General features: G+C 35.0%; 1 protein-coding gene across 1 annotated transcript; it reads left to right on the top strand.

Annotated features, from left to right (window-relative positions):
* The first annotated feature begins 1,451 nt into the window (after nt 1–1,451).
* Nucleotides 1,452–5,284, top strand: LOC122027669 (tryptophan synthase beta chain 1-like). The gene is made up of 5 exons (XM_042586662.1): nt 1,452–1,926; nt 3,138–3,494; nt 3,750–4,192; nt 4,290–4,384; nt 4,897–5,284. Exons 1-5 carry the CDS (start codon nt 1,585–1,587, stop codon nt 5,070–5,072), a joined length of 1,413 nt encoding a protein of 470 aa, XP_042442596.1. The 5' UTR covers nt 1,452–1,584; the 3' UTR covers nt 5,073–5,284.
* Nucleotides 5,285–27,009: the final 21,725 nt, after the last annotated feature.

Here is a 27,009-nt window from a genome sequence, read left to right as displayed (position 1 = left end):
AGAACACGACCTCACTGTCGCTCCTCCAGTTGCTTACCTCAACCTACCTGCCAAACGTTGATCCTCCAGACCTATTTGGACTTTGCCGCTTAGCATCGGATCGGCCCACCAAGACTTTCCCTCGATCTTCGGTCCTCCAGACCTATCGAACTTCCCCTCCAAGTGTCGAATCCTTTCGACCCACTTGGTCTTTCCGCTTGGCTTCCATGATCTGCTAAGTCTTTCCTACCTAGTCGAGACTAGGGCTTTCCAGGTTAAGTAAACAGCCTGCACACTCAGTTAACTTGTTAGATCACAATAAGACTTAATTTGAACCTTTGACAACATCAAAACTCAAGTTTGATTCTGGTGCACCCTGCACCAACACATATGACCGGTCGACTCCAGAACTGATCAGACTTCCAAAACTATAGTCGGTCGATTCCAATGCCAATTAGGTTTACGAGGCTCAGTGCCCCTACTTATATATAAGGTAAATGTATGAGACAATTCTTAGTACAAACTTGGTCGGTCTAAGAGTCAATCGTACTTAAAGGACTTAGTTCTTCATTTCTATTACTAGCCAATCGGCTATTAGGTCAATTTGACTATCTCCAGGGAATAACATTATAAAAAAATCATAATAACTCATCTAAAAATAATAACACGTATCTATTAGATTAATATATATATATATATATCTTACTATTTTATTAAAAATCTCCCCCCTTTACTAACTAACTTTGGTGAAGTCTAAAATGAATTTACGTTAATATCCTTTTTTCTATTCACACTAAAAATAATTTCAAGGTTTATTAGTAATTCCACAAGCGAAACAATCAGTGATCTAGAGTTCGAGACTCGGCTGCGACATATTATTATGAATTGTTCTCATCATTAATTTTCTCTGGTTGTTTTATATAAAAAATATAGTTCTCTTTAATCCCACATCTTATAATTGACAATACTATGATGAAAGAAGCTTTTATAAATATTTTAGGCCGATAATGTTAAAAAATATACTTTTCTTAATTTTTTTATTAAGATAAGTATAATATTAAATAAAATTAGTTTTTTTTCATAGGGAACTATTTTAATGCTAAAATACTTTAATTAATATAATTTTATTATGGTCAATGTGATTTCAATGTATTATATTACACATGCGACGCGTGTGCACCCTAAATTTCTTTGTCCCCGTGTCCCCTGTCGATCGGACGGATTAAATTATATCTTAAGGTATCATGATATTCTTAAGATGTGTATAATATTCTTAAGATGTGTAAGACATTCTTGAGATGTAATCTAATTCATCTTATCAACAAAGAGAGAAAAATTCGGAGATAAAGAATACGAACTGTAGTATATCCTCCCCGTCTGAAGTTTTCATATGCTACTCTAATCCAAATTCCGCGTAGTTTTCATATGCGCATAGATCTTTATCCGTCCATCTGAAATTCTCAGGGTTAACAGATGAGTCTTTCTAGTGTTTTTCTCGTTCGCGGCAGGTCGAACTTACTCACCCAAGTCCCCACTGACTGACGTGCGGTGGACCGCATGGTAATCGAAGAACAATAGAGAGCAACCTCTCGAAGTGAGCACCGGATGACTGCTTCCGCGACATTGGCGCTCGGAAACCCTAGCCTCGGCCTCGCCAAACCGTTGCCGTCGTCCTTTCTCGGCGTCTGGATCCATCCCCAATCTGGATTGTTGCGCCGAGTTGGCTTAGCGTCGCCGTCGTCCGGACTTGCTGTCTCCTGCACTATGACCAAGGAAGTCACGGCCGTTGAGGCAAGCAAGTACGAAAATCCGGGCTTGGGGCTTAGACCGGATTCCTTCGGTCGGTTCGGCCGTTTCGGGGGCAAGTACGTGCCGGAGACCCTTATGTACGCCCTCACTGAGCTCGAGGAGGCGTTCTGGGCACTCTCCAAAGACGAGGAATTCCAGGTTGGTTCGTGTTCGATCTAGTGTCTATTTAGTGTTGTTTATTTTGGTTGAAACTATGATCTTTGCCAAAGCATTGGAGTAGTTTTCGTTGAGATTTTGATGGGACAGATCCTTTGCTTTATTGCTTGCAAACTGGGAATCTGGGATATAGGAATTAAATTGGATCATCTCTTTTTGTTAATTCTAGCTTCTTCTGGATTATCCTTCAGCTGAAAGATTATCATCTCTCCTTTTTTATAAGAAAACCTTGAAAAATTTCTTGTCATTCCTCATCGTTTGGTTTGGAAGACTTATTTGTATTGAGAGATGGAGGATGAAGGAATTTACTTCTATCTTTCTGTTTGGGAAAATTATTTAAAGGGAAATGGGATGGGAACAGAGGAAAGCATATCCCTCCATTCTCCTTCATCCTGAAGTTTAAAGTCTTTATTTTGTATCTTCGTTACAATTCTGCAAAAAGGTCATATGCTGACCCTGGGCACCCCACACGGTTGACCCCACAGCCATTGAGAGGTAAATTAGGAAATCGAGCATGTCACCACATGAGAGGGTATTTCCACCGGTTTCGTTGGGCATCGACCCTTGCTCAATTTTGCAAATCTACCACGTGGCGACTCACTCAGCTATGCCTTGGGGACTTGCATCTTCATTACACGTTCTTATTGATAGTGGTATTCTTTCAGAACAATTTCAGCATATCAATATTCCATTGATTTGTTTGATATAGTAAGATTTTCTATCGATTATGGTTTCATGGTCAATGTGTAATCTATTTCACATTGAAGTATGTCATATATTATGAAATTTGATTAGATTTAAGTACCGGGTGTTGCCCCTTCTTCAATTTCCAAAACAAGATGGAAAATTTCCTTTCTTCTTTCCATCAAATTCAATTTTTATTCCCTTGCTTTCCATCTCCTTAATAATAAGTCTAGTAAGTCTTTTGGCCTTAAATAATTTTAACTCAGAATTATGTTGCTACTAATAGGTTTTTTTTTTAATGGACTATTGGATTAAAATCATGGGAAGCCAAAAAACTATGTAGATACAAAAAAAAGGATAACAAAAATCAAGGAAATATACATGGTTGTTACATTCTTTCCTGCTTCATGTCATTGAATGGCATTTAGTTGCTATCAATTCTTGGTTTCTGTTAAAATTAAATTAAAACCTCAATTGCTTGTTTCTTACCATCCCATCTTTCTTTGCAGAGAGAGTTAGAAGGAATTCTTAGGGATTATGTTGGACGAGAAAGCCCACTTTACTTTGCAGAGCGGCTGACAGAACATTACAGGCGTTCTGATGGGCAAGGCCCTCATATTTATCTAAAGAGAGAAGATCTTAATCATACAGGTGCTCATAAGATCAATAATGCTGTTGCACAAGCTTTACTTGCCAAAAGGTTGGGAAAGAAGCGCATCATAGCGGAGACAGGAGCTGGTCAACATGGGGTTGCTACAGCTACTGTCTGTGCTAGATTTGGCTTGGAATGTATTATTTATATGGGTGCCCAGGATATGGAGAGGCAAGCCCTAAATGTATTTCGAATGAAGCTTCTTGGAGCTGAGGTTTGTATTATTGTTTATCATCATTTTCTCATTCATGTCAAGTGTTGTGCATCACCATGGTGTTTCAATCAAAACATGCATATCTATTTTTTTAGAAATTTTCTTTATTTTGAGAGATGCCAATATTGTTTCTAAGACTCAAAATACATTGATGCAAGCCGTCATGGTAGTGGTTTCAGATTTTTGTCCAGTTAGTGCTTGTCCGCTGGGAATTTATTTACGAGATATCTGCATGACTGTATTGAGCCCATGCAGGTAAGAGCTGTCCATTCTGGAACTGCCACACTAAAGGATGCCACTTCAGAAGCCATACGTGACTGGGTGACCAATGTTGAGACAACTCATTACATTTTAGGGTCTGTGGCAGGTCCACATCCTTATCCAATGATGGTTAGGGAATTCCATGCAGTAATTGGCAAAGAGACAAGAAAGCAAGCTTTAGAGAAGTGGGGTGGGAAGCCAGATGTTCTTGTTGCATGTGTTGGTGGAGGTTCAAATGCCATGGGGCTCTTCCATGAATTTGTCGATGATAGAGATGTGAGATTAGTAGGTGTAGAGGCTGCTGGCTTTGGATTGGACAGCGGTAAACATGCAGCAACATTAACAAAGGGAGAAGTAGGGGTTCTTCATGGTGCCATGAGTTATTTGCTACAGGATGATGATGGTCAAATAATTGAGCCTCATTCTATAAGTGCTGGGTTAGTAATTGTTTTTAAGTTACTGGACCAATGCCTTCTCCATTTGAATCATACTTAACTATTTATTTATCCTTGATTATTCATTTTTATATGCTAGGTTGGACTACCCTGGAGTTGGTCCCGAGCACAGCTATTTGAAGGATATTGGACGAGCTGAATACTTTAGTGTCACAGATGAACAGGCTTTGGAAGGTAACACAAATTCTCAAATGCTTCGTTATTTGTCTAATTTTGGTTTTTAGGGGAACTGTATCTACACTAATGGTGATAATGGCCAACTTAATTGTACTTTTTTAACAACTATGTGCCTTATTGTTGTCTGTATGATTAAGTACGAAAACTACTTTCATTGTTACTTTGAGTCTCAATTTAATCATCAGCTATGCATTGTCTACTTATTGTCTTATCCACATTTTAAAATAAATTTACTACAGTCTATTAGATGCCCTATTGATATGATAAAAAAAAAAAATAGCTGCAGTTTCACTTGAAATCAGATATACAATTCATTATTCATGTTTGCTACAAAATGAAGGCCAGATGAGATCTACTAGGTGTCTGCTATAATCTTTGATGCCTTAGTTTTCAAATTTCTCTTTCTTCCAAACAGCAACATTCATTTGGATAGTTGGGCTGCGATAAGCATGATTCTCGTCATTCTGTTATTTATGAACTTGAATTACCTGCAATCTTTCTGTTTTCAGCTTTCAAGCAACTGTCACGGCTGGAGGGTATCATCCCTGCTCTTGAAACTTCTCATGCGCTTGCATACTTGGAAGATCTCTGTCCAACTTTGCCAGATGGCTCAAAGGTGGTTGTCAATTGCAGTGGCAGGGGCGATAAGGATGTCCAAACTGCTATAAAGCATCTTCACCTGTAATGAGAACATGCTATGTTTAATTAATAGTTTGAAAGCAGAGGAAAATACAAAACCAAATTCATCTGTCAGGACTAAGAGCTGTTTGTCGCAAGTCATAGTTCTTCAAAAGTTGCTTTTAGTGGTTAATAAATTCTTATCCATTCGATAGCAATGCTTCCTTGTAGAATGTTTTTGCCAATTTTCTAGTATAATCTTATGGATAGCTTCAGTAAGAACAGTTGCTAGTTTTTTATTTATTTATTTATGTATAGCTTCGTACAAATTATTTAACAGGAGCCCATGGCAGGTAAGCTTAGATTAACCATGGGTTTCTTTCTTACTCTGCACATCTAGCTCCTTTCGGCTGTTTATCCCAAAAATAGAAGTGGAGAGAAAAATCCTGCTGGCGTCAATTTTGAAGGTAATGTCGGCATTGGGGGCACAATATTAAATTCAAAGTTTTGATGTATAACTAATGCTAAAGTAAAGTTGGTTAAAATCTAATAAGTCGTGTCAGTGTGTAAGAGTAGATTATTTGATAAGTGATAAAATTCTGATTGGAAATTAGACAGTGACAAAATCCTAATAAAATTAGACAAAATGAAGTCTTGGTTGAAAATTAAATAGTGATAAGTTATAGTGGATTTAAGAAACTAAAGTCTTAATTGTGAATCAGACGAGTTAAGTCTTCGTTGAGAACCAAACATGAAAGTCCTAATTGAGAATTAGGTAGATCAAGTTCAAGTAGAGTCAGCTAAGAGTTAAAGGTTTGACCGATAAGTCCAAGTGTAGTCAGTTGGGAGTTGAAGGCTTGACAAACAAATCCAAATTATCAAATCCAAATAGAGTCAATTGGGAGCTGAAGACTTGACAATCAAAACTGAGTAAGCCAATCAAAACTGAGTAAGCTTGAGAGTTGAAATTTGGCAAACAAATCTAAGTGAAATCAGTTGGGAGTTGCAACATGACAACTCAGTCAAGATGGGTCAGCTGGGAGCTGAGTATCTAGACCAGAGTAAGTGCGAGTAACTTTACATTATCTATCATACTTATTACGTGTAACAATTGTAGGAAAGTAAAGTTTGATGGTTCTAGACGACTAGAGGGAGTTCGGGTGACTGACTGGTGATAACTCCGAAGTCAGAAGGTCCAGGCGATCATAGCTAGGTTAGGGTGACCGGAGCATATGGGCAACCAAAGCTGCTTTCAAGCAACTGGGAGATGATATTATCCAACAATCCTAGTGAGTCAAGTCATGATCAGATCTGAGCCCTCTCCATGCAACTGAAGGGTCACCGGGTGACTGAAGAATGCGATTATCGTTATCTATATGATAAATATTGCAGCCACGTCAATAACTTCCAAGCGTCCGAGAAGGCTCCAGTCGAACAGGACTTGCCAAATCAACAACATAGAAGGATTATAAAAGAGTCTCGAGGCAAAGTTTTCAAATCACTCATTCACTAAATTCATTTCATTCTTATGCTCGTATTCTAGTGCTCTCATGCTTTTTGTGCTGCGACAATGACACGTTGCAACTTGCATTTCATTTCCAATTGATAACACCTAGCGCATATTCTTTATATCTTTGTTGTTGTCATACTTGTTTAATTTTTGTGCTTAAATTTTTTAGATTTTTTTTTATAAGATTTCTTCACCTACTAGAGACTTTCTGAAAAGAAGAAATTAAGAAATAAGAATCACTTTTTATAATTACTATGCGTGTCTCTGTCTCTGATTTAGTTAATCAACTACTTGTATTCTCAATATTTTAATTAAGTTCTTTGCATATTTGCATTATCTTGCTGCACTTGATTGAATCAGTGCTAAGTTATTTCTTATTTCAGTTGTGCTGCTCTAGTTTGTTTTTTTAGTTATTTTCAATTATTAGCTTGTAAAATTCATAATACTATTCATCTCTCCTCTAGCATCGAGTTCGATCCTATAATTTGGTATCAAAGTGGTTAGAGCTAATAATAACTAGGAAAGTTTGGTTGGGTGCATGTGTAGGTTAGGTAAGAAGTACCCTATCTAGTGCATCTAGTCAAGTGGAACTAGCAAAAGCTAACTCACCTCACTCCAAACGAGTTAAAGCAAGGTATTGTATTAAAGTTGATTTAGTGTTAGATTCTTAAGTTAGTTTGTCTTAAGAAATGGTCGTTGTTCCGATCAAGAAGACTTCTATGCTTCGCCACTACCTAGAAGGTAATTTAGGAAACTCTTACTCAGTTAACCCAAAGTAAAACTCAAATTGAACATACCTTTGTGCATTGTGTCAAATCAAATAAATTAAAATTAATTAATTCAATCCGAGCTTAGCCCAAACCCAATCCAAAACCTAATTATAACCATACCAAACCCAAATCCTGTCTCAGACCTTAACTACAACTTGAACAAATCTATGTGCTCTTATATTATTGTGAAACGAACCCAATGTTTGTAGGAATCTTGGAGAAATGTGTTTGCAAAAAGGATTCAACACAACTCACCCTCCCTTCTGCAATAACAACATTTTACCTATTAGAAGGGTAGAATGGAATACTATCTCATGAATAAAATAGAAAACTATCTAATAGTAAAAGTGAGCTTTGAACTACCTACAAAAGAGAATGATGAATCAATTTAATTCAATAAATGGACAAGTGACACTAAAAGAAAGGCTCAAACCAATGCTAGAGCTACAACTACACTATAGTGTGGGCTAACTCATGAACAACTAAGTAAAGTTTGATCATTCAGTAGCACTAAGCAACTCTAAGATAAATTAATTGAATTGCATGAAGGTTTAATTGACTCACGAATTGCGAAGAAGGATCTACTACTAAGTTAGCTCCAGAACATTCATATGAAAGAGAATGAATCAGTAATTTAGCTCCATAGTTGATTCAAGGAAATCTTGAATAGCATGTTGGTTGGTCTTAGGAAGATCGTACTAGTTCCACTGTACAAAAATTTTGTACAAGTGTTAAACCTTTCCTAACAACCTATAGTGTTCTTTAGAAATTAAATTCGGAATTGCAAACGGAGCTTAACATTATTGATTCCAAATTGAACTTATCTGTTCTTAATAGTTTAGACTTGGATCACAAACGATACTTAACATTATTGATCCAAATCCACCTATGTTATAAATTTAATTAAATATTAATTTCTAAAATTGGCTTCCAGGACTGCATGGCGAGGCACTAGGCTTTTTTGGGTATGAAATCATCCACCACCGCCTAGACAAAGCCTTTTAAAGAAATCTAATATTTAATTTCCTTATATAACTCTAGGTTTAACCAAAAGGAACAATCGAATCACAAATTCGAAAAACAAAACAAAAGAAACACAACTTCGAATATCTAATCCAAAAATCCAGAATCATATGCCTCTTGTGTTTGGAATTCATAACAAAAAAACTAGCATGATGCGGAAAATAATTACTAGTTATATCTTTCTTTGTATACAACGACCTCTTGATCTTCTACCGTATTCCTCTTCTTATCTCGGACGTTGTGTGGGCAACGATCTACCGAGATGAGAACCACTCAAGCCATTCTTCTTCCTCACCAAGTTTCGGCCACCAAGACTCCTCCAAGGATGTAGAGGTTCGACCACCACCACCAAGCTCCAAGAGATGCAATAAACAGCACCTCCTTTCTCTCCTTCTTCTCCTAGTTAGAACCGACCACTAACAAGAGCTCCAAGAGAGGGATCAGACCGACCACTAAAGAAGAAGAGAAGAGGAGAAGAAGAAGCTCTAGGGCCGACCACCACTAAGGAAGAGAGGGAGGAAAAATAGAATAGAGTTAGCACCCATGAAGGCACCCCTACCCCCTCTTTTATAATCCTTGGTCTTGGCAAATAAGGAAAATTTAAAGAAAACATTCCTTATTTTCTTTGCCATGAAAAGGAAAATTTAATTGATTAAAACCAATTTCCTTTTCTTAATTATAATGGTCGGCCACCTCATAGCTCCAAACAAGGAAAGTTTTAATAACAAAAGAATTAAAACTTCTTAATTTATTTCCGAAAATTTTAAATAAAAAATTTCTCTATTAATTTTTCTCTTCATGATTGGTTATAAAAGGAAATTTTATAAATTAAAATCTTTCTTTTAAACATGTGGATGATTTCCAAAAAGGAAAGTTATCTCTAAAATTAAAATCTCATTTCAATCTACAAATAAGGAAAGATATCAAATCTTTTCTTAATCCTTTATAGAAACTTATAAAAGGAAAAATTTATAATTTTAAAACTCTCTTTTAAATCATGAACATGGTTACAAAAATAAAAGTTTTCTCAAAATTAAAATCTTCCTTTCAATCTACAAATAAGGAAAGATATCATATCTTTTATTAATCTTTTGTAGAAAGCTATAAAAAGGAAAGATTTAAATTTTAAACTCTCTTTTAAAACTATGGAATTCACATAAGAAAAATTTTAAAAATTAAAACCCTTTTAATTTGATTAGGGCCGTCCGCTTATGCTTGTGCTCCAAGCATTGGCCGACCACCTACTTGACTCATCCTATTAGTCTTGGCCGACCCTAGCTTGGGCTCCAAGCTAGCTTGGCCGAGCCCATTAGGATAGGTAGAAAGGTGTGTATAATTCTCTATATACAAGAGGCTACGATAGGGACCGAGAGGAGAAATTGGTTTTGGTCTCCTGATGAAATTAAGCTTCCCGTGTTCGCCCCAAACACCCAGCTTAATTTCATCAATAATAATTCATTCCACTAAAGAATTATTATTGAACTACCACACCAATCCCAAATTATATTTTGAGCTCCTTCTTTTCATGAGTGTGTTAATCTTCCTGTGTTTAAGATGTCGGATGCCCACTAATTAATTGAGTTACTGACAACTCACTTAAATTAATATCTTAGTCCAAGAGTAGTACCACTCAACCTTATTGTCGTGTCGGACTAAGTCCACCTGCAGAGTTTAATATGACAATCTTTATAAGCTCCTCTTGGGGACATTATTAACCTAGATTACTAGGACACAGTTTTCTTCTATAATCAACAACACCCACTATAAGTAATATTATTTCTCAACTTATCAGGCCTATTGATTTATCGAGCTAAATCTCACCCTTTGATAAGTCAAAGAAATAAATACTAAATATATGTGTTTGTTATTATATTAGGATTAAGAGCACACACTTCCATAATAACTAATGTCTTGTTCTTTTATCAAGTCAGTATAAAAGAACTTACCTTAAATGGTCCTGCTCAATACACTCAGAGTGTACTAGTATAATTTATCAGCCAAGATAAACTAATAGCTAATTACACTACGACTATTCCAATGGTTTGTTCCTTTCCATCTCAGTCGTGAGCTACTGTTTATAATTTATAAGAAATTGATAACATGATCTTCTGTGTGTGCTACCACACACCATGTTATCTACAATATAAATTAATCGAACAACTACACTTAACTTATAAATGTAGACATTTGACCAATATGATTCTTATTTCTAAATAAATATTTATATAAAAAGCTAGGCTTTTAGTATACATTCCGACAATCTCCCACTTATATTAAAAGACTATGCTGCCATATATCCTGCCATACATCTGATTCCCATCCCTTCAACATGCTCATCAAAAGCTCTTGCCTTAAGGACCTTAGTGAAAGAATCTCCTAGGTTATCACCTGATGCAATCTAGGTGGCAACAACTTCTCCTCGTTATACGATGTCTCGTATTGGGTGGTACTTACGCTCTATTGTGTTTACTTGCCTTATGGACTTATGGTTTCTTCGAGTTTGCTACTGCACTACTATTATTACAATAAATTGTAATAATTTTTAGGCAAACCAGAAATCATGTTTAAGTTCATCATGAAGTTTCTGAGTCATTCAACTTTTATGGTGGAATCCGAAAAGCACCTATGCTTAACACTCTTCCATTGTTATGGCTTCACTTTCTAAAGTAAACACAAAACCCCGAGGTCGACTTACTATTGTCCCTATCTGATTGGAAGTCAAAATCCGTGTAACTTTCAGGGAACAAATTATCTGCTTGATAAACTAGCATATAATCTCTTGTCCTTCTCATATACTTTAATATATGCTTAACAGCAGTCCAATGTCCCTGTCCATGGTTACTTTTGATATCTGCTAATCATGGCCACGGTAAAGCAGATATCCGGTCTCGTGCATAATATACATTAGGCTTCTGATAACCGAAGCATAAGGAACTGCCTTCATGTCCTCTATCTCTTTTGATATCTTCGGAGACATCTCTTTAGATAAAGTTACTCCATGTCTAAAAGGTATAAAACATTTCTTGGAGTCTTGCATGCTAAAACGAGCTAGGATCGTATCGATATATGAAGCTTGGGATAATCATAATATTTTTTTCTTGTGATCCCTTATTACTTTGATCCCAAGAATATGTGCATTCTCCCAAGTTCTTCATATCGAATTGTTTGGACAACCATACCCTTACTTCCGACAACACTTTGATATTGTTTTCAACTACTAAATATGTCATCTACGTATAATACAAGAAATACCATCACGTTTCCATCACACTTCTTGTATACACAAGACTCATCCAGACACTGAATAAATTCATAGGTCTGGATTACTTCATTAAACCGGATGTTCCAAGACCTTAAAACTTTGCTTTAGTCCATAAATAGATCGATTAAGCTTACATACTAGATGCTCTTTGCCCTTCGCAATGAACCCCTCTGGTTGCTTCATATAGATGCTTTCTTCAAGACTTCCATTAAGGAAAGCTGTCTTAACATCCATTTGCCAAATCTCATAATCCATATGAGCAGCAATAGATAAAAGAATCGGGATAGACTTAAGCATGACTACCGGTGAAAAAGTTTCCTTTTTCAACAAGCCTTGCTTTGAAAGTTTCCACCTTCCCGTCTATCCCTCTTTTCTTATTATAGACCTATTTACACCCAATGGCTTTTACACCATTTGGTGGTTCTACAAGCTCCTAGACTTTATTATAATACGTAGATTCTATTTCAGTATTCATTGCTCTTTGCCAAGATGCTGCATCTTTATCTTGGAGCGCTTCGTCATATGTCCGGGGATCAGGTTCATGTTCACCAGGGATTAAGTCTAAAGACTCTCCCAAAACATGAGTCTTTCAGGTTGCCTAACAACCCTCCCACTACGACGAAACACTGTCTGTAATTATGTATTATTTGTGACATGTGTTACAGTTTTTTGTGGTATCTCATCTTGTACTGTTGGTACTAGATTAGACGTGTCCTTTATTATTTCTTTAAGAACAAATTCACTTATAAGCATGTGGTTCATCACATAGTCCTCTTCTAAAAATCGAGCATTGGTGCTAACAACGACCTTCTGATTTTTAAGACTATAAACCTCCTTTTGTTTCTCTAGGATAACCCATAAACAAGTGAACTCTTGTTCTTAATTCCAACTTAACAGTGTCTCCCTTCAGCACATGTGTTGGACTACCCCAAATCCGAATATGCTTTAAACTATACTTACGCCCATTCTACAATTCTATGGGACTAGAGAGTTCTGATTTAGAAGGTACTATGCTCACTTTCATTTCCAGAGTATATCCTCAAAACGAATTTGGTAATTCTTAATAACTCATCATTAATCTAATTATTTCCATAAGAGTCCTATACCTTCTTTCTGCCACACCATTCTGTTGGGGTGTTCCAGGTGCAGTCAGTTGAGATTTAATCCCGACTTCTGATAAGTGTCTCCTAAACTCTCTAAAGAGGTACTCGACACTATGATCTCACCGCAGTATCTTGATATTTTTACCTTGACGTTTCTCCGCATCAACCCTGTACTCTTTGAACTTATCAAAGTACTTAGACTTGCGGCGCATCAAGTAAATGTACCCATATCTCAAATATACGTTTGTAAAAGAGACGAAATATTCAAAACCACCTCTTGCTTGGATAGTCATAGATCCTCACAAATCAGAATGAACCAATTCCAACACGTCTTTGGCTCTATACCCCTAAGACTTAAAAAGCCTCTCGGTCATTTTTCCTTCCAAGCAAGACTCACAGGTTGGAAAGTTTTCCACCACCAATGAACCCAAAAGTTTATCGGCTATTATCCTTTGAATCCTACTCAAGTTAATATGCCCTAGCCTTAGATGCCAAAGATATGATTGGTTCATTTCCGAAGGTTGCTTTCTCTTATTAGAGTTAGAAGATGTGTTATTAATTTCCATTTGTTGCATCATGGAATTTATTTATATAAATTGCCAACCAACGTACCAGAACAGATAACTTTCCTCTTTTTCTTGATAACAACTTTATTATCAAAAGAGATAGAACATCAAGTTCTTTGATAGTTTAGAAACCGAAATCAAATTTTTTCTAAACTTGGTACGTAAAGACAATTTCTCAAAATCCATATTTTATTCCTATTAGAGGATAAACATCTCCCACTGCAACAACTATTACTTTTGCAGTAGTGCCCATGTAGACATTGTTTTCCCTTTCATGTAGTTGTCGAGTTTCCTGGAACCCTACAATGAATTGTAGACATGATCAGTGGCTCCTCGTATCTACACACCAGGTACTGGTAGATAACACCACTAAACATGTTTCAACAAGTAATGAATAAAATACACCTATATTGTTCTCAGTTCTGAGAGGACGGTCCATCTTAATGTCCAAGTCTTATTTCCAATTATTATAATTAGGACAACTAAGTCTGTTCTATAGTATAACAACTAGGGGATTAACAAACATTTGAAATCCTAAGAATCATAAAAATATTTTGTCAAGAACAACACCTTAAAATCCCAGTGATTTATCCATTAATTTTATTGTCTTGTCAACCTAACTTTATGACAAATAAAATTAATAGTTGATCTTTCTTTAATCAAATATTTGATCAAAACTTTAAATTTTAAATAATATTGATTTCTCAAAACAATATCATTTAAATTCACCAACACCTCAAACACCGTGAATTTTGCATGCCACGATAGTGTGGACGTATACAAAATCAAACATTTGTAAGAGGAGGGTTTTACCCATTATAACCTTGTCAACCTATCTTTATGACAAATAAAATTACCTCAAACACTGAGAATTTGTATGTCACGATAGTGTGGACGTATACAAATCCAAACATTTGTAAGAGGGGTTTTACCTATTAATTTTATTATCTTGTCAACTTGACAAATAAAATTACCTCAAACACTGTGAATTTTGTATGCCACGATAGTGTGGACGTATACAAAATCTCAACATTTGTAAGAGGGAGTTTTTAAATTTTATTATCTTATCAACCTATCTTTATGTCAAATTAATAGTTGGTTTTTCTTTGGTCACACAAATAATAGTAGTGACTCCGATGGGGAGGATACTATTAAATGTGTCTAAGTGTATACCATCACTTGACACTTAGTCCATTAAATAAGATTGTGCCCCTTCCGATGGGGAAGATCACACGCTCCTAATTAATTTCATATAGTCATCCAAAATGGAAGTTTGATCTAGTGATCCACAAACAAACTCATCCGATATGGAGGAAGGCACTCAGAGCCAATGTGCAAGTTTGTTTACATCACTTACAAACCAGTAATGGAGACCGTGAAATTTATTTAAAAATCCCTCTCCCACTTAGTTATTTAAGGTGAGGAATTTTTTAACCTAGCAAGCACACATCACATGCACACACACATCATAGTAAATAAAAGCAATAAATATGGAAATTAATTTTCTAACTATTATGGCCTTTTCCATCACTGTCCTTCGCGTGCTGCCAGCCCTAGGGTTCATGCCGTCGGGGTCCATTGAGCTTCCTATTCCGCCTGCACCTCTGGTCCTTCAATAGCACCACACCTCGCAAGGATACGATCTGCGATAAAAAAAATAAAAATTTTACATACATCGATCCTATATTCCTCAAGGGAATGCACATCAAGTCTAGATCGAACATAAATGTAAAATATTAGGGCTAATACATCTCCTGATGTATTAGTTAAATACAATCATGCACACACAATAAAATGCCCTTGACATGTCCAAGGGTCCAATCACACACAATAACCATAAGCCATAATAGTTGGAGCCTGCAACCACAGAGTTAGCATATCCTACGATTATTCTGGCTAAATTATGTATGACATGTGCATAACTAAACTGAAAACCAAATGCACAGAGGCAAACCTTAGCTCTGATACCAATTGTTGGTTGGTCCTAGGAAGATCGTACCAGTTCCACTGTATAAAAATTTTGTACAAGTGTCGAGCCTTTCCTAACAACCTATTGTGTTCTTTAGAAATTAAATTCGGAATCGCAAACAGAACTTAACATTATTGATTCCAAATTTAACTTATCTATTCTTAATGGTTTAGACTTGGATCGCAAACGATACTTAACATTATTGATCCAAATCCACCTATGTTATAAATTCAATTAAATATTAATTTCTAAAATTGGCTTCCAGGACTGTATGGCGAGGCACTAGGCTTTCTTGGGTATGAGATCATCCACCACCGCCTAGACAAAGCCTTTTAAAGAAATCTAATATTTAATTTCCTTATATAACTCTAGGTTTAACCAAAAGGAACAATCGAATCACAAATTCGAAAAACAAAACAAAAGAAATACAACTTTGAATATCTAATCCGAAAATCTAGAATCATATGTCTCTTGTGTTTGGAATTCATATAAAAAAAAACTAGCATGATGCGGAAAATAATTACTAGTTATACCTTTCTTTGTATACAACGACCTCTTGATCTTCTACCGTATTCCTCTTTTTATCTCAGATGTTGTGTGGGCAACGATCTACCGAGATGAGAACCACTCAAGCCCTTCTTCTTCCTCACCAAGTTTCGGCCACCAAGACTCCTCCAAGGATGTAGAGGTTCGACCACCACCACCAAGCTCCAAGGGATGCAAGAAACAAAACCTCCTTTCTCTCCTTCTTCTCCTAGCTAGAACCGACCAACAACAAGAGCTCCAAGAGAGGGATGATACCGACCACTAAAGAAGAAGAGAAGAGGAGAAGAAGAAGCTCTAGGGCCGGCCACCACCAAGGAAGAGAGGGAGGAAAAATAGAATAGAGTTAGCACCCATGAAGGCACCCCTACCCCTTCTTTTATAATCCTTGGTCTTGGCAAATAAGGAAAATTTAAAGAAAACATTCCTTATTTTCTTTGCCATGAAAAAGAAAATTTAATTGATTAAAACCAATTTCCTTTTCTTAATTATAATGACCGGCCAACTCATAGCTCCAAACAAGGAAAGTTTTAATAACAAAAGAATTAAAATTTCCTAATTTATTTCCAAAAATTTTAAATAAAAAATTTCTCTATTAATTTTTCCCTTCATGGTTGGTTATAAAAGGAAATTTTATAAATTAAAATCTTTCTTTTAAACATGTGGATGATTTCCAAAAAGGAAAGTTATCTTTAAAATTAAAATCTCCTTTCAATCTACAAATAAGGAAAGATATCAAATATTTTCTTAATCCTTTGTAGAAACTTATAAAAGGAAAAATTTATAATTTTAAAACTCTCTTTTAAATCATGAACATGGTTACAAAAAAGGAAAATTTTCTCAAAATTAAAATCTTCTTTTCAATCTACAAATAAGGAAAGATATCATATCTTTTCTTAATCTTTTGTAGAAAGGTATAAAAAGGACTTTTAAAACTATGGAATCTACATAAAAAAAATTTTAAAAATTAAAACCCTTTTAATTTGATTAGGGCCGACCACTTATGCTTGGGCTCCAAGCATTGGCTGACCACCTACTTGGCTCATCCTATTGGTCTTAGCCGGCCCTAGCTTGGGCTCCAAGGTAGCTTGGTCGGCCCCATTAGGATAGGTAGAAAGGTGGGTATAGGTGGGTATAATTCTCTATATACAAGAGGCTACGATAGGGATCGAGAGGAGGAATTGATTTTGGTCTTCCGATGAATTAAGCTTCCCGTGTTCGCCCGAACACCCAACTTAATTTTATCAGTAATAATTCATTCCACTAAAGAATTATTATTGAACTACCGCACCAATCCCAAATTATATTTTGGGCTCTTTTTTATCATGAGTGTGTTAATCTCCCTGTGTTATGTCAGATGCCCACTAATTAATTGAGTTACTGACAACTCACTTAAATTAATATCTTAGTCCAAGAGTAGTACCACTCAACCTTATTGTCGTGTCGGACTAAGTCCACCTGCAGAGTTTAACATAACAATCCTTATGAGCTCCTCTTGGGGACATTATCAACCTAGATTACTAGGACACAGTTTCCTTCTATAATCAATAACACACACTATAAGTAATATCATTTCCCAACTTATCAGGCCTATTGATTTATCGAGCTAAATCTCACCCTTTGATAAGTCAAAGAAATAAATACTAAATATATGTGTTTGTTATTATATTATGATTAAAAGCACACACTTCTATAATAACTAAGGTCTTATTCTTTTATTAAGTCAGTATAAAAGAACCTACCTTAAATGGTCCTGCTCAATACATTCAAAGTGTAGTAGTGCAATTTATCAGTCAAGATAAACTAATAGCTAATTACACTACGACTATTCCAATGGTTTGTTCATTTCCATCTCAGTCGTGAGCTACTGTTTATAATTTATAAGGAATTGACAACATGATCTTCTGTGTGTGACACCACACACCATGTTATCTACAATATAAATTAATCGAACAACTACACTTAACTTATAAATGTAGAAATTTGACTAATATGATTCTTATTTCTAAATAAATATTTATACAAAAAGCTAGACTTTTAGTATACATTTCAACATAGCATACATGCAATCGGCGAACAAGTCGACAATCGCAACTTGATAAGGTATGCACATAAAGTATTTCTAAGGACTAATTTATGGGTATCAATGGTTGATGCTTATAAAGTATCCAAAGTTCTTTTAATTATAAAACTAAATGATTTTTTTTATGATTTTGAATTCCATGAACAGACTAACCTTAATCATAAAGAGAAGGGTATAACCTTGATGGTAGAAAATTTCAAGCAAAAAATAAAGTATAAATAAGAGACCGAGTCAAAATCCGAGTCGGAATCAATAACTGATGAAGATAACCTATCTTTAGAAGTTAAGCGGCTGATCCAATGGAAGAAGTTCTCCTAGAGATTTGTGAAAAAGGAGATCTTGAAGAAATATCAAGACAATGTTTGATGTTTTGAGTGTAAAAGAAGGGTCATTTAAAAATCAACTGTCCGCTTCTGAAGGAGAAAGAACTTGAAAAGAAAAAGAAGAACAAGAAGATATTAAAGGCAACTTGAGAGGAATTCAAATTAGACTTAGATCATGTAAATCTTTTGCTATTGACAACAATCAAAGAAGCATCATATTCTAAGTCTGAGTCAGACTACAATTCAACATCAGACTCAAGTCAAATTAGTGAATCAGACGAGTCAACTGATGAGATAACAAATCAACTTTTTGAAAAATTGTACGCTACCATTTCGTATTTGACTAAGACCCTAGCTAAATACATGTCTAAGATTAAGAATTTACTTAAGGAGATCAAAGACCTTAAGGAAAGGACTAACTTGGACTCATTAACTTAGGTTAGTCAAGTTGGAACCACAACTAAAGTATCAAAGCTTGAGGAAGAGAACTCTAACTTGAAAAACCAAGTGACTTAAAGTCAACATTGAGCAAGTTCACATCTGGGTCTAAGTATTTAAATATAATGCTTAGGACTAGACGAGTTGCATACGACAAGACTGGACTTGGGTTTATCTCAAGTCAAAATCATGTCTCTTTTCTTACCTTAGTCAATAGAAATGTTGAAAGCAAGTTGGCTTGGGTTCTCAAGTCTTACTTAGTCAATCAAGTAGAAAACACATATTGTTGGGTACCTAAACAACATATACATGTGATCAATAATAATACTTGTTATGTTAACTCAACTTCAAGATTGAAATATATTAGAGCTCCAACTTAGAGGGAGATGACTCCTAGATCTTCTTAGACTAGGATTAACTCAAACCATGATTGTATATTTTTCATTTAAATAAAATTAAATATTTTTACAAATTATATTTATTGCTTTAGTCAATTTCTTATTGCAAAATGTATTTAGCCTGAACCCTACCGTAGACTGCATGCTCCTATAGATTTCGACAACCAACATCTCACGAACACCTAAGAAATAATTTGTTTATGTTTAAAGAACATTGAAAAGCATGAGATGCTTAGGCTATAGCTTTTGATTTCAAATATTCATATCAGCGCATAGATATGAATAAGGGCTAAAAATTTTATATTAATTTCCATATTAACAACTTATTTTTTATAAAATAATGTTGAAAATTTTTATTTAACTTAACTAACCGATTAAAAATTTCTATCAAAAATTTCTATCCTCTAAGCGCAAATCAAATTTGGACATTTCATAAATGTTTTTAAAATTTTATTAGATATTTTCATAAATGCCATTTCTAAGTGTTTTTAAAATTGTGTGTTCATCCCTTTTCAATTTTCTATTAACTTATTATTGGAGATTTGACATATGACCTAAGGATAGATTAAATTTTTAGCTAGAATTTTCTTTTTCATTCAAAAAGTCAACATTTTGACTCTCTGGTCGCCTGTATGGTATACAAGTGCCTGGTACTAAGATTGCATAAATGCAAACTAACTTAACCAAAATCGATAAAAATTAGGCTTTTATTGACAATATTAATATCATTAATATGACTCCATAAATCATAATTATAACGATATTAGATACATGATCAACTGGGTACCCCTTCGGTCACCCGGGAAGTTTTTATATAGGTGACCATGAGTAGCCATCGAATTTCCATCTAAAACCTATTTTTCCTCAAAAATTCTATGTTTTATCCTGTTCAAGTCAATTGTTGATTCCTTTCCCGAGTTCGAGTACTTCTTAATTATCATGTCTAGCTAAATATTTTTTTTTAATTTTGTTTAGCTAATGTAGATTATTTTCTTCCATTATGATCAATCGGTTAATCTTCTTGTTAGACCTAGACGTAAGTCTACTGAAACTAATTCCTCACCAAATCCTTCCATTGACTCTACTGAGGCTAATACCTCAACACATCCTTCCACTGACTTTAGGTTTCCTTTAAGCATTAACAAAACACCTACATTCTCATGTCTCCTAAGATCAACTCCAACCGGTACCCTTTTACACTAAAATGGTGTAAAAGGGACACCAAGCTTACTCCAATAGAAACCTCAAATCTTGCACCAAAATGGTACAAGTGAACAGTGCACCAAGATGGTGCTGCACTGTTCACTTGCACCATTTTGGTGCAAGTGCAGATTTTTTTAAATATAATATATTATATTATTAAAATTATATTTAAAATATTTTTAAATATTATAAATTAATATTATTTAATTTAATTAAATTTATTAGGTAAATTTTATATATTATAAATTTATATTAGTTATTAACTTAAATAATTAATATTTAAAATATTTGTTATATTACTAAGATTATAAATATATTAAAATTTATAATATTAGTAATTTCATAACAAACACATAATTAAACATTTAAAATTTCAAAATAAATCAATCATACAATTTAAAGATGCCACAAACACTAAACACACAATGTTTTGTGAAAATATTTTAAAAAATTATCTAAATTGTTTATGATTGTGTATTATCTTTAAATATTAAATATTAGTATGTTTATTAAATTATTTCTAACAAAATTATAAAATACTAATTTTAATTTTCTTATAACTAAAAACATAATATCATAAAAATTAGTTATCATGTACAATAAAATTTTTAATTTTAATAGTAATTATTATCATAATAAAAATATTTAATAAATTAATATATATGTTAAATAATAAATTATAAGATGGAAAAATAGAATATTCTAAAGAATATTCCTTTTGGTGTAGGAAATTATGTGTATTGATTGGAGTTGGAAAATTTTTTGGTGCTCCAATACACTAAAATGGTGTTAAAAGTGCACCAAAATGGTGTTTGTGGTTGGAGTTGGTCTAAATATCTCATAATTTTTTTTTTTTTGATCATTGTGCAGGCATTCTTGAAATCATAACCCACTATGGTTTGTCTAAACTTGTTTATACCACCAGACAATCATGATTTATGTATTGAATTCTATAATAAATTAACTCTATTAAATGACCTTTCATATACATCTCGAATCGGAGGTATATTGACATTACGTTCACACCCGTTCTGATTAGGGACCAACTTGAGCTTCGTAGTCTTTGTTTACATTAGATTGCTTTCAATTATTAGTCTACCTATTTCTAGTCCTTTCTTTCATATTTCATTAGATATGATTTACACATATTTCTTTGATGGTATTAGAAATCCGACCTTCATCAATTTCCACTCTAGTAAACTTCGAGTTGCAGACTATGTTTTGAACAACGTTGTCATTTCATGCATTCTTCCAATCCACTCTCGAAGTCTAGCTATAGTGCGATCCTTTCACTCTTTTATCTTATACACACTTAGATATAAATTGGACATCAACTTAAGCTTACATATCTTCATATCCATCATCTATCATGCATGCACCATTACTGATCGTCAAGTCCTTATGCCCTATTATCATATCTTAACTCTCTCATCTTTGCATCATTTAGGATTGATGTTTATATTGGGTTGCAATAGTTGCAAACAAAGTCCAATATTGATAAAACATGAAAAGGATCATGGACTTAAAAAGGAAATATATCTCTATTGGTATGAAACCTTTTGAATATAACCCAAAAATAAAACCATGGATAAATTTTGAGTTGCAGACAATGTTTTGAATAGAGTCATCATTTCATGCATTCTTCCAATTCATGCTCAAAGTCTAGCTATAGTGCGATCCTTTCACTCTTTTCTTTTATACGTACTTAGACATAAATTGGACATCAACTTAAGTTTACATATCTTCAAATCCATCATCTATCATGCATGCACCATTCCTGATCGTTAAGTTCTTATGCCCTATTGTCATATCTTGACTTTCTTATCTTTGCATCATTCATGATTGATGTTTACTGAGATAACATTCAACCCTTATTGAATTTTGAAAAAATAAAATTTAGACAATTGAACTTAGCTAAAATGATACTTAGAGAGAACACCTTAGTATGGAAGGATAGCAGGCAAACTCATCGAGAGGTTGATGAGATCCAGCTCGTTGTTGACATAGACTAACTACCAACACCTCCAACACCTCCACCACTATTGAGTTTAGAGGACCGAGTGATTCGTCTCGAGGATGATTTCACTCGTGCATTCCAGACTATTGAGGATCAGATGCATGCAATCATGAATATATTACGTACTCAGTATGCAAGCCATCATCACCCATCTTTAAACCAGACTGATCTATCTTAGTTCCCTTTGTTTTTTACAATTTAGTTTTTAACTTGCAGTTGAGTTTGTGATGACTTAACATATTTTTGTTATTTTTAACTTGTTGTATATACTTACCTTGTTTATATAACTTGACTTAATTTTGACTTGTTTTTGTGTTTGACTTCCAATTTACAATTAATTACATGACTGCTTTTAATCTTATTCATTTGCAATTAATTGTTTCAAATTGTGATTTAACTTATTTAATCCTCTTAATTTATTTTGAGGTATAAAAAAGAGGGAGAGAAAGAACAACATGGGCTGATTAAAGTAAAAGTTCAAATTAAAATTTTTCTGGGAGATATAAAAATAAGGGCCGGTAAAATTTTAAATTCTTCGAAAAAGTTTCAAACTTCCCAATTTAAAACTTCCAAAATCGCTATATGATTAAAGGGGAGTTATAATTTAGGAGGAGTTATAAGATAAATTAATATATTCAATGTATATCTGCACTTATTATATTTCTTTATCATCTATTGAATATAAAATATAAAATTTAGTTTGATTATGTTTAACTAAATTTTAACTTAGTTTTCACACTTTCAAAAAGGAAGATATTACTAATGTTAGAAGTACAACATTAAACTCAAAGTTTTGATATATAACTAATGTTAAAGTTAGGTTTGTTGAAATCTAATAAATTATTATTAGTGCAGGAAGCATCATACAATTAAACCTATATTTTGATAATGACAAATGATTAAAAAGTTAAGATGTATTATTTTCTAACAAGTGTGATTGAGCTTGCATTAAAGTCCTAAGTGTTCTTAGGCAAAAGTTCTACTTGATACTAGGCAGGTGGAAAACCCTAGGGAGAGGTAACCTTAGGTTCTAGGGGGTGGTAACTTTAGGTGGAAAGTTTTGGCCGGTCAACGCTTTGGGTGAAATCCTAGAGTTGGGGACTTTAGGTGAAAATCCTCGTGGTCGCGGACCAGGTGAAAATCCTGATGGCCGTGGACCAAGTGAAAGTCTGGACGGGTCGTGGAGTGGACGTCCAGCATGAAGACCTGAAGTCTCGGGCGTTGAGCAAAAGTTCAATTGGTCTGAAGGACCGGTCTAGCAACAAGTAACTTCTCCTGAGAGGAGTAGGTGAAGACGTGTTCCTTGTTGAGGGAATAGTAGACGTTGGTTCAACGTAGGATTTCCGGAGGAAATCTGAAAGTCAGAACCAGACAGTCCGGAGGTTGTCAAAAATTATTCTTTCATTTGCTATTTGTCTAATTCTATTTTGCAGAAGACTAACACTTTTTGCAGGACTAGATTCGGCCTTGATCGGTCAACCAAACGTCTGATTCAGTTGACCAAACACTTAAACAGAAGAATCAGATTTTCAGTGAGTTGATCGGATTCGACCAAGGGATCGGTCGATCGAACCTGGGGTTCAGTCAACCGAACAGTGGATAGGCATCGATGTGGACAAGCCGAGTCGATCGGACCAGATGAGTTGGGGATTGGTCGATCGAACTACAGGATCGGTCGACAGAACGAACACTTCTATCCGAGCAGCAAAACCTGGACGAGAAACCAGGTCGATTCAGGCAGGATCGGTCGACTGATCAGGGGGATCAGTCGACTGATCATAGTCAGGTCAAACTTGATCCTGAGATAAGTGGATCTGGATCAGGTATGAGGTGGCTATACAAAGGGGTCACATCTAGCACTTCAAAAAAAAAAAAAAAAACTGAGAACATACTTCTTACGCGCGCACTACTACGGAACAACTCAACAACGCCTAACTACCGCTCTGACAATTGATATTCAACTATTTATTCTTTGTTGTCAGTATATCTTATTTTCATTATTACACTTGTACTAGCCTTTGTAAAGTGTTTCCAAATTTATAATGATTACCCAACATAAGTGATCAACAATCGCGAGCCTTGGAGTAAGAGTCGCCACAGGCTCCGAACCAAGTAATCAAAAGTGTTAGCGATTGCTCTTTTGTTTCTTTCTATCTTCTGCTGTGTTTGCTTTGTGTTTTTTGAAACGAGTGAAAAAATCACAAGTGCTATTCACCCCCCCTCTCTAGCACGTTATCGATCATACAATTGATATCAGAGTCAGGACACTCTGAATTGATGAAACCACCAATCGAGTAGGGGAATCTCTTTTTTGAAAGTAAAATATATATCGTTTTTGTCTAAAAAATATTCTTACATCTTTTGTTTTTCTCCCTTCATTTTTTTTTTGAAAAATTTATTTTCATTTTTTCACCATTAGTTAGTGTTGACAAAATATCACATTTAACAAAATTTATAATAATAATTTATTATTATTATTTTCTTATTTTTCTCGAAGTTAGTGAAATACTTTTTTATTTCTCTCCTGCACTACTAAGCCAAGACTTAGTCTTGGGACAATTTTTTATTTTGTTGTGCAAAAGCTCTTTTAAATGGCTTACCAAGAAGACTAGAACACCACACACCCACCACTCTTGTCTAGCGAGAATTTTGGATACTGGAAAGATCAAATGGAGCACCAACTAAAGACCTAAGCAGAGATATGAACCATGATCCAGAGCGAATTCATACTCTCACCGAAGAAAGTGTGCCCATTGCCTGTGACAAGTGGGATGCACAAACAATGAGAAAAGTTAAAGCTAATGCAAAAGAAACATATATTCTCCTATGCGGACTAACAAATAAAGAGTTTGACCGAGTTGGAAAGTTTAACAACGCTAAGGAGCTTTGGGAAAAATTGATCGAGCTTCATGAGATTCTATCAGAGCCAGAAGATCAAGTAGAATGAAGATCAAGTAGAACCTGAGTCCGAATCTGAGTATGAATTCCTAGAGTCAACCTCTGAACCAGACTCAGAAAAATTGGATCAGACCAATTTCATAGCACTAATGGCTAAGGAAGAGATAGCTGAATATGAGTCTGAATTCGAGATGACAACAGTCAAGGGGAGAATCTTATTATGGATCTAAAAGGTAAAATTGTAAATTTAAATTTTAAATTCCACATAACTTGTTTTAAGTGCAGGGAGAGTGGGCACCACAAAAACCAGTGCCCTACTCATAAGATTCAGACGGCACAACCGGATAAGTCAGAGAAATCAATGATAGGAGATCAAAAAGGGAAGGATCACATTGAATGATTCAAGTGCAAACGGATAGGTCACTACTGTTAGTGCGGTTAGCACTAACGGTCTAACTCAGGTTTTGATGAATGACAAAATAGGTTAAGTTAGTTTTGGTGTAATCTAACACTTTGACTGAGTGTACAGGAGAAATCCAGCTAGGTCGATGGGCCGACCGGATAGCTGGTGCGAAGCCCAACTAGGTCGACGGGCCGACTGGATAGCTAGCACAAAGATCAGATAGGTCGACGGGCTGACCGGATATCTGGCACGAAGTCTAGCTAGGTCGACAGGTTGACCGAATATTTGTAAAATGGCAAGTGAAGGTAAGTCACTGGAGGAGAGTGACTGTGAGGACGCGTCCCAGTTGAGGGACAGTAGGCGTCGGTCCAGTCTAGGATCATTTAGGATCCCTAGACTAAGACCTTGACTAGTTCCTGATCCTGGGAGGACAGACACTAATTACTCTAATTTATATATTGTACTAATACTTGTCTTGCAGGGTATTTTGGACTAATACATTTGTTACAGGGCAAGAAAGAAGCAAAGGAACAAAGTTGCCTTCGGGTGAACAGAACCCAAAGGCGCCTTCCATGGCTATGGAAGGCGCCTCGGTACTGTTCATGGAAGGCACATTCCATGACTTTAGAAGGCGCCTTCCATGACTTTAGTGTTAGGATGTATACTAAAAGCCTAGCTTTTGGTATAAACATTTATCTAGAAATAAGAATCACATTGGTCAAATGTCTACATTTATGATAAATATAGTTGTTCAATTAATTTATATTGTAGATAACATGGTGTGTGGTGTTACACACAGAGGATCATGTTATCAGTACCTTATAAATTATAAACAGTAGCTCACGACCAAGATGAAAAGGAACAAACCATTGGAAGGTCGTAGTGTAATTAGGTATTAGTTTATCTTAACTATATAATTACACTAGTACACTTAGAGTGTATTGAGTAGGACCATTTGAGGTCGTTTCTTTTATACTGACTTTATAAAGGAACAAAGACTTCAGTTATTATGGAAGTGTGTGCTCTTAATCCTAATATAATAACAAGCACATATATTTGATATTTATTTCTTTAATTTATCAATGGGTGAGATTTAATTTGATAAATCAATAAGCCCGATAAGTTGAGAAATGATATCACTTATAGTGTGTGTTGTTGATTATAGAAGGAAACTGTGTCCTAGTAATCTAGGTTGAGAATGTCCCCAAGAGGAGCTCATAAGGATTGTCATGTTAAACCCTGCAGGTGGACTTAGTCCGACATGACGATGAAGTTGAGTGGTACTACTCTTGAAGCTAGATATTAATTAAGTAAGTTGTCAGTAACTTACTTAATTAGTGGACATTTGTTAACTTAAACACAGGGAGACTAACACACTCATAATAAGAAGGAGCCCAAAATGTAATTTGGGATTGGTGCGGTAGTTCAATAATAGTTCTTTAGTGGAATGAATTATTATTGATGAAATTAAGTTGTGTGTTCGGGTCGAACACGG

Source organism: Zingiber officinale, chromosome 10A (genome assembly GCF_018446385.1).
Source record: "Zingiber officinale cultivar Zhangliang chromosome 10A, Zo_v1.1, whole genome shotgun sequence".
Classification (NCBI taxonomy): Eukaryota; Viridiplantae; Streptophyta; class Magnoliopsida; order Zingiberales; family Zingiberaceae; genus Zingiber; species Zingiber officinale.
Note: the sequence above shows the minus strand (reverse complement) of the source record. Positions and strands in the feature narration are given on the sequence as shown.

Bases quoted from the DNA above. Each gene is read 5' to 3' on its own strand.
- LOC122027669 (XM_042586662.1), top strand. From the start codon at position 1,585: ATGACTGCTTCCGCGACATTGGCGCTCGGAAACCCTAGCCTCGGCCTC. The intron at 4,193-4,289 runs GTTAGTAATTGT...TTTATATGCTAG, and splicing joins CCTCATTCTATAAGTGCTGG to GTTGGACTACCCTGGAGTTG. The intron at 4,385-4,896 runs GTAACACAAATT...TTCTGTTTTCAG, and splicing joins AGATGAACAGGCTTTGGAAG to CTTTCAAGCAACTGTCACGG.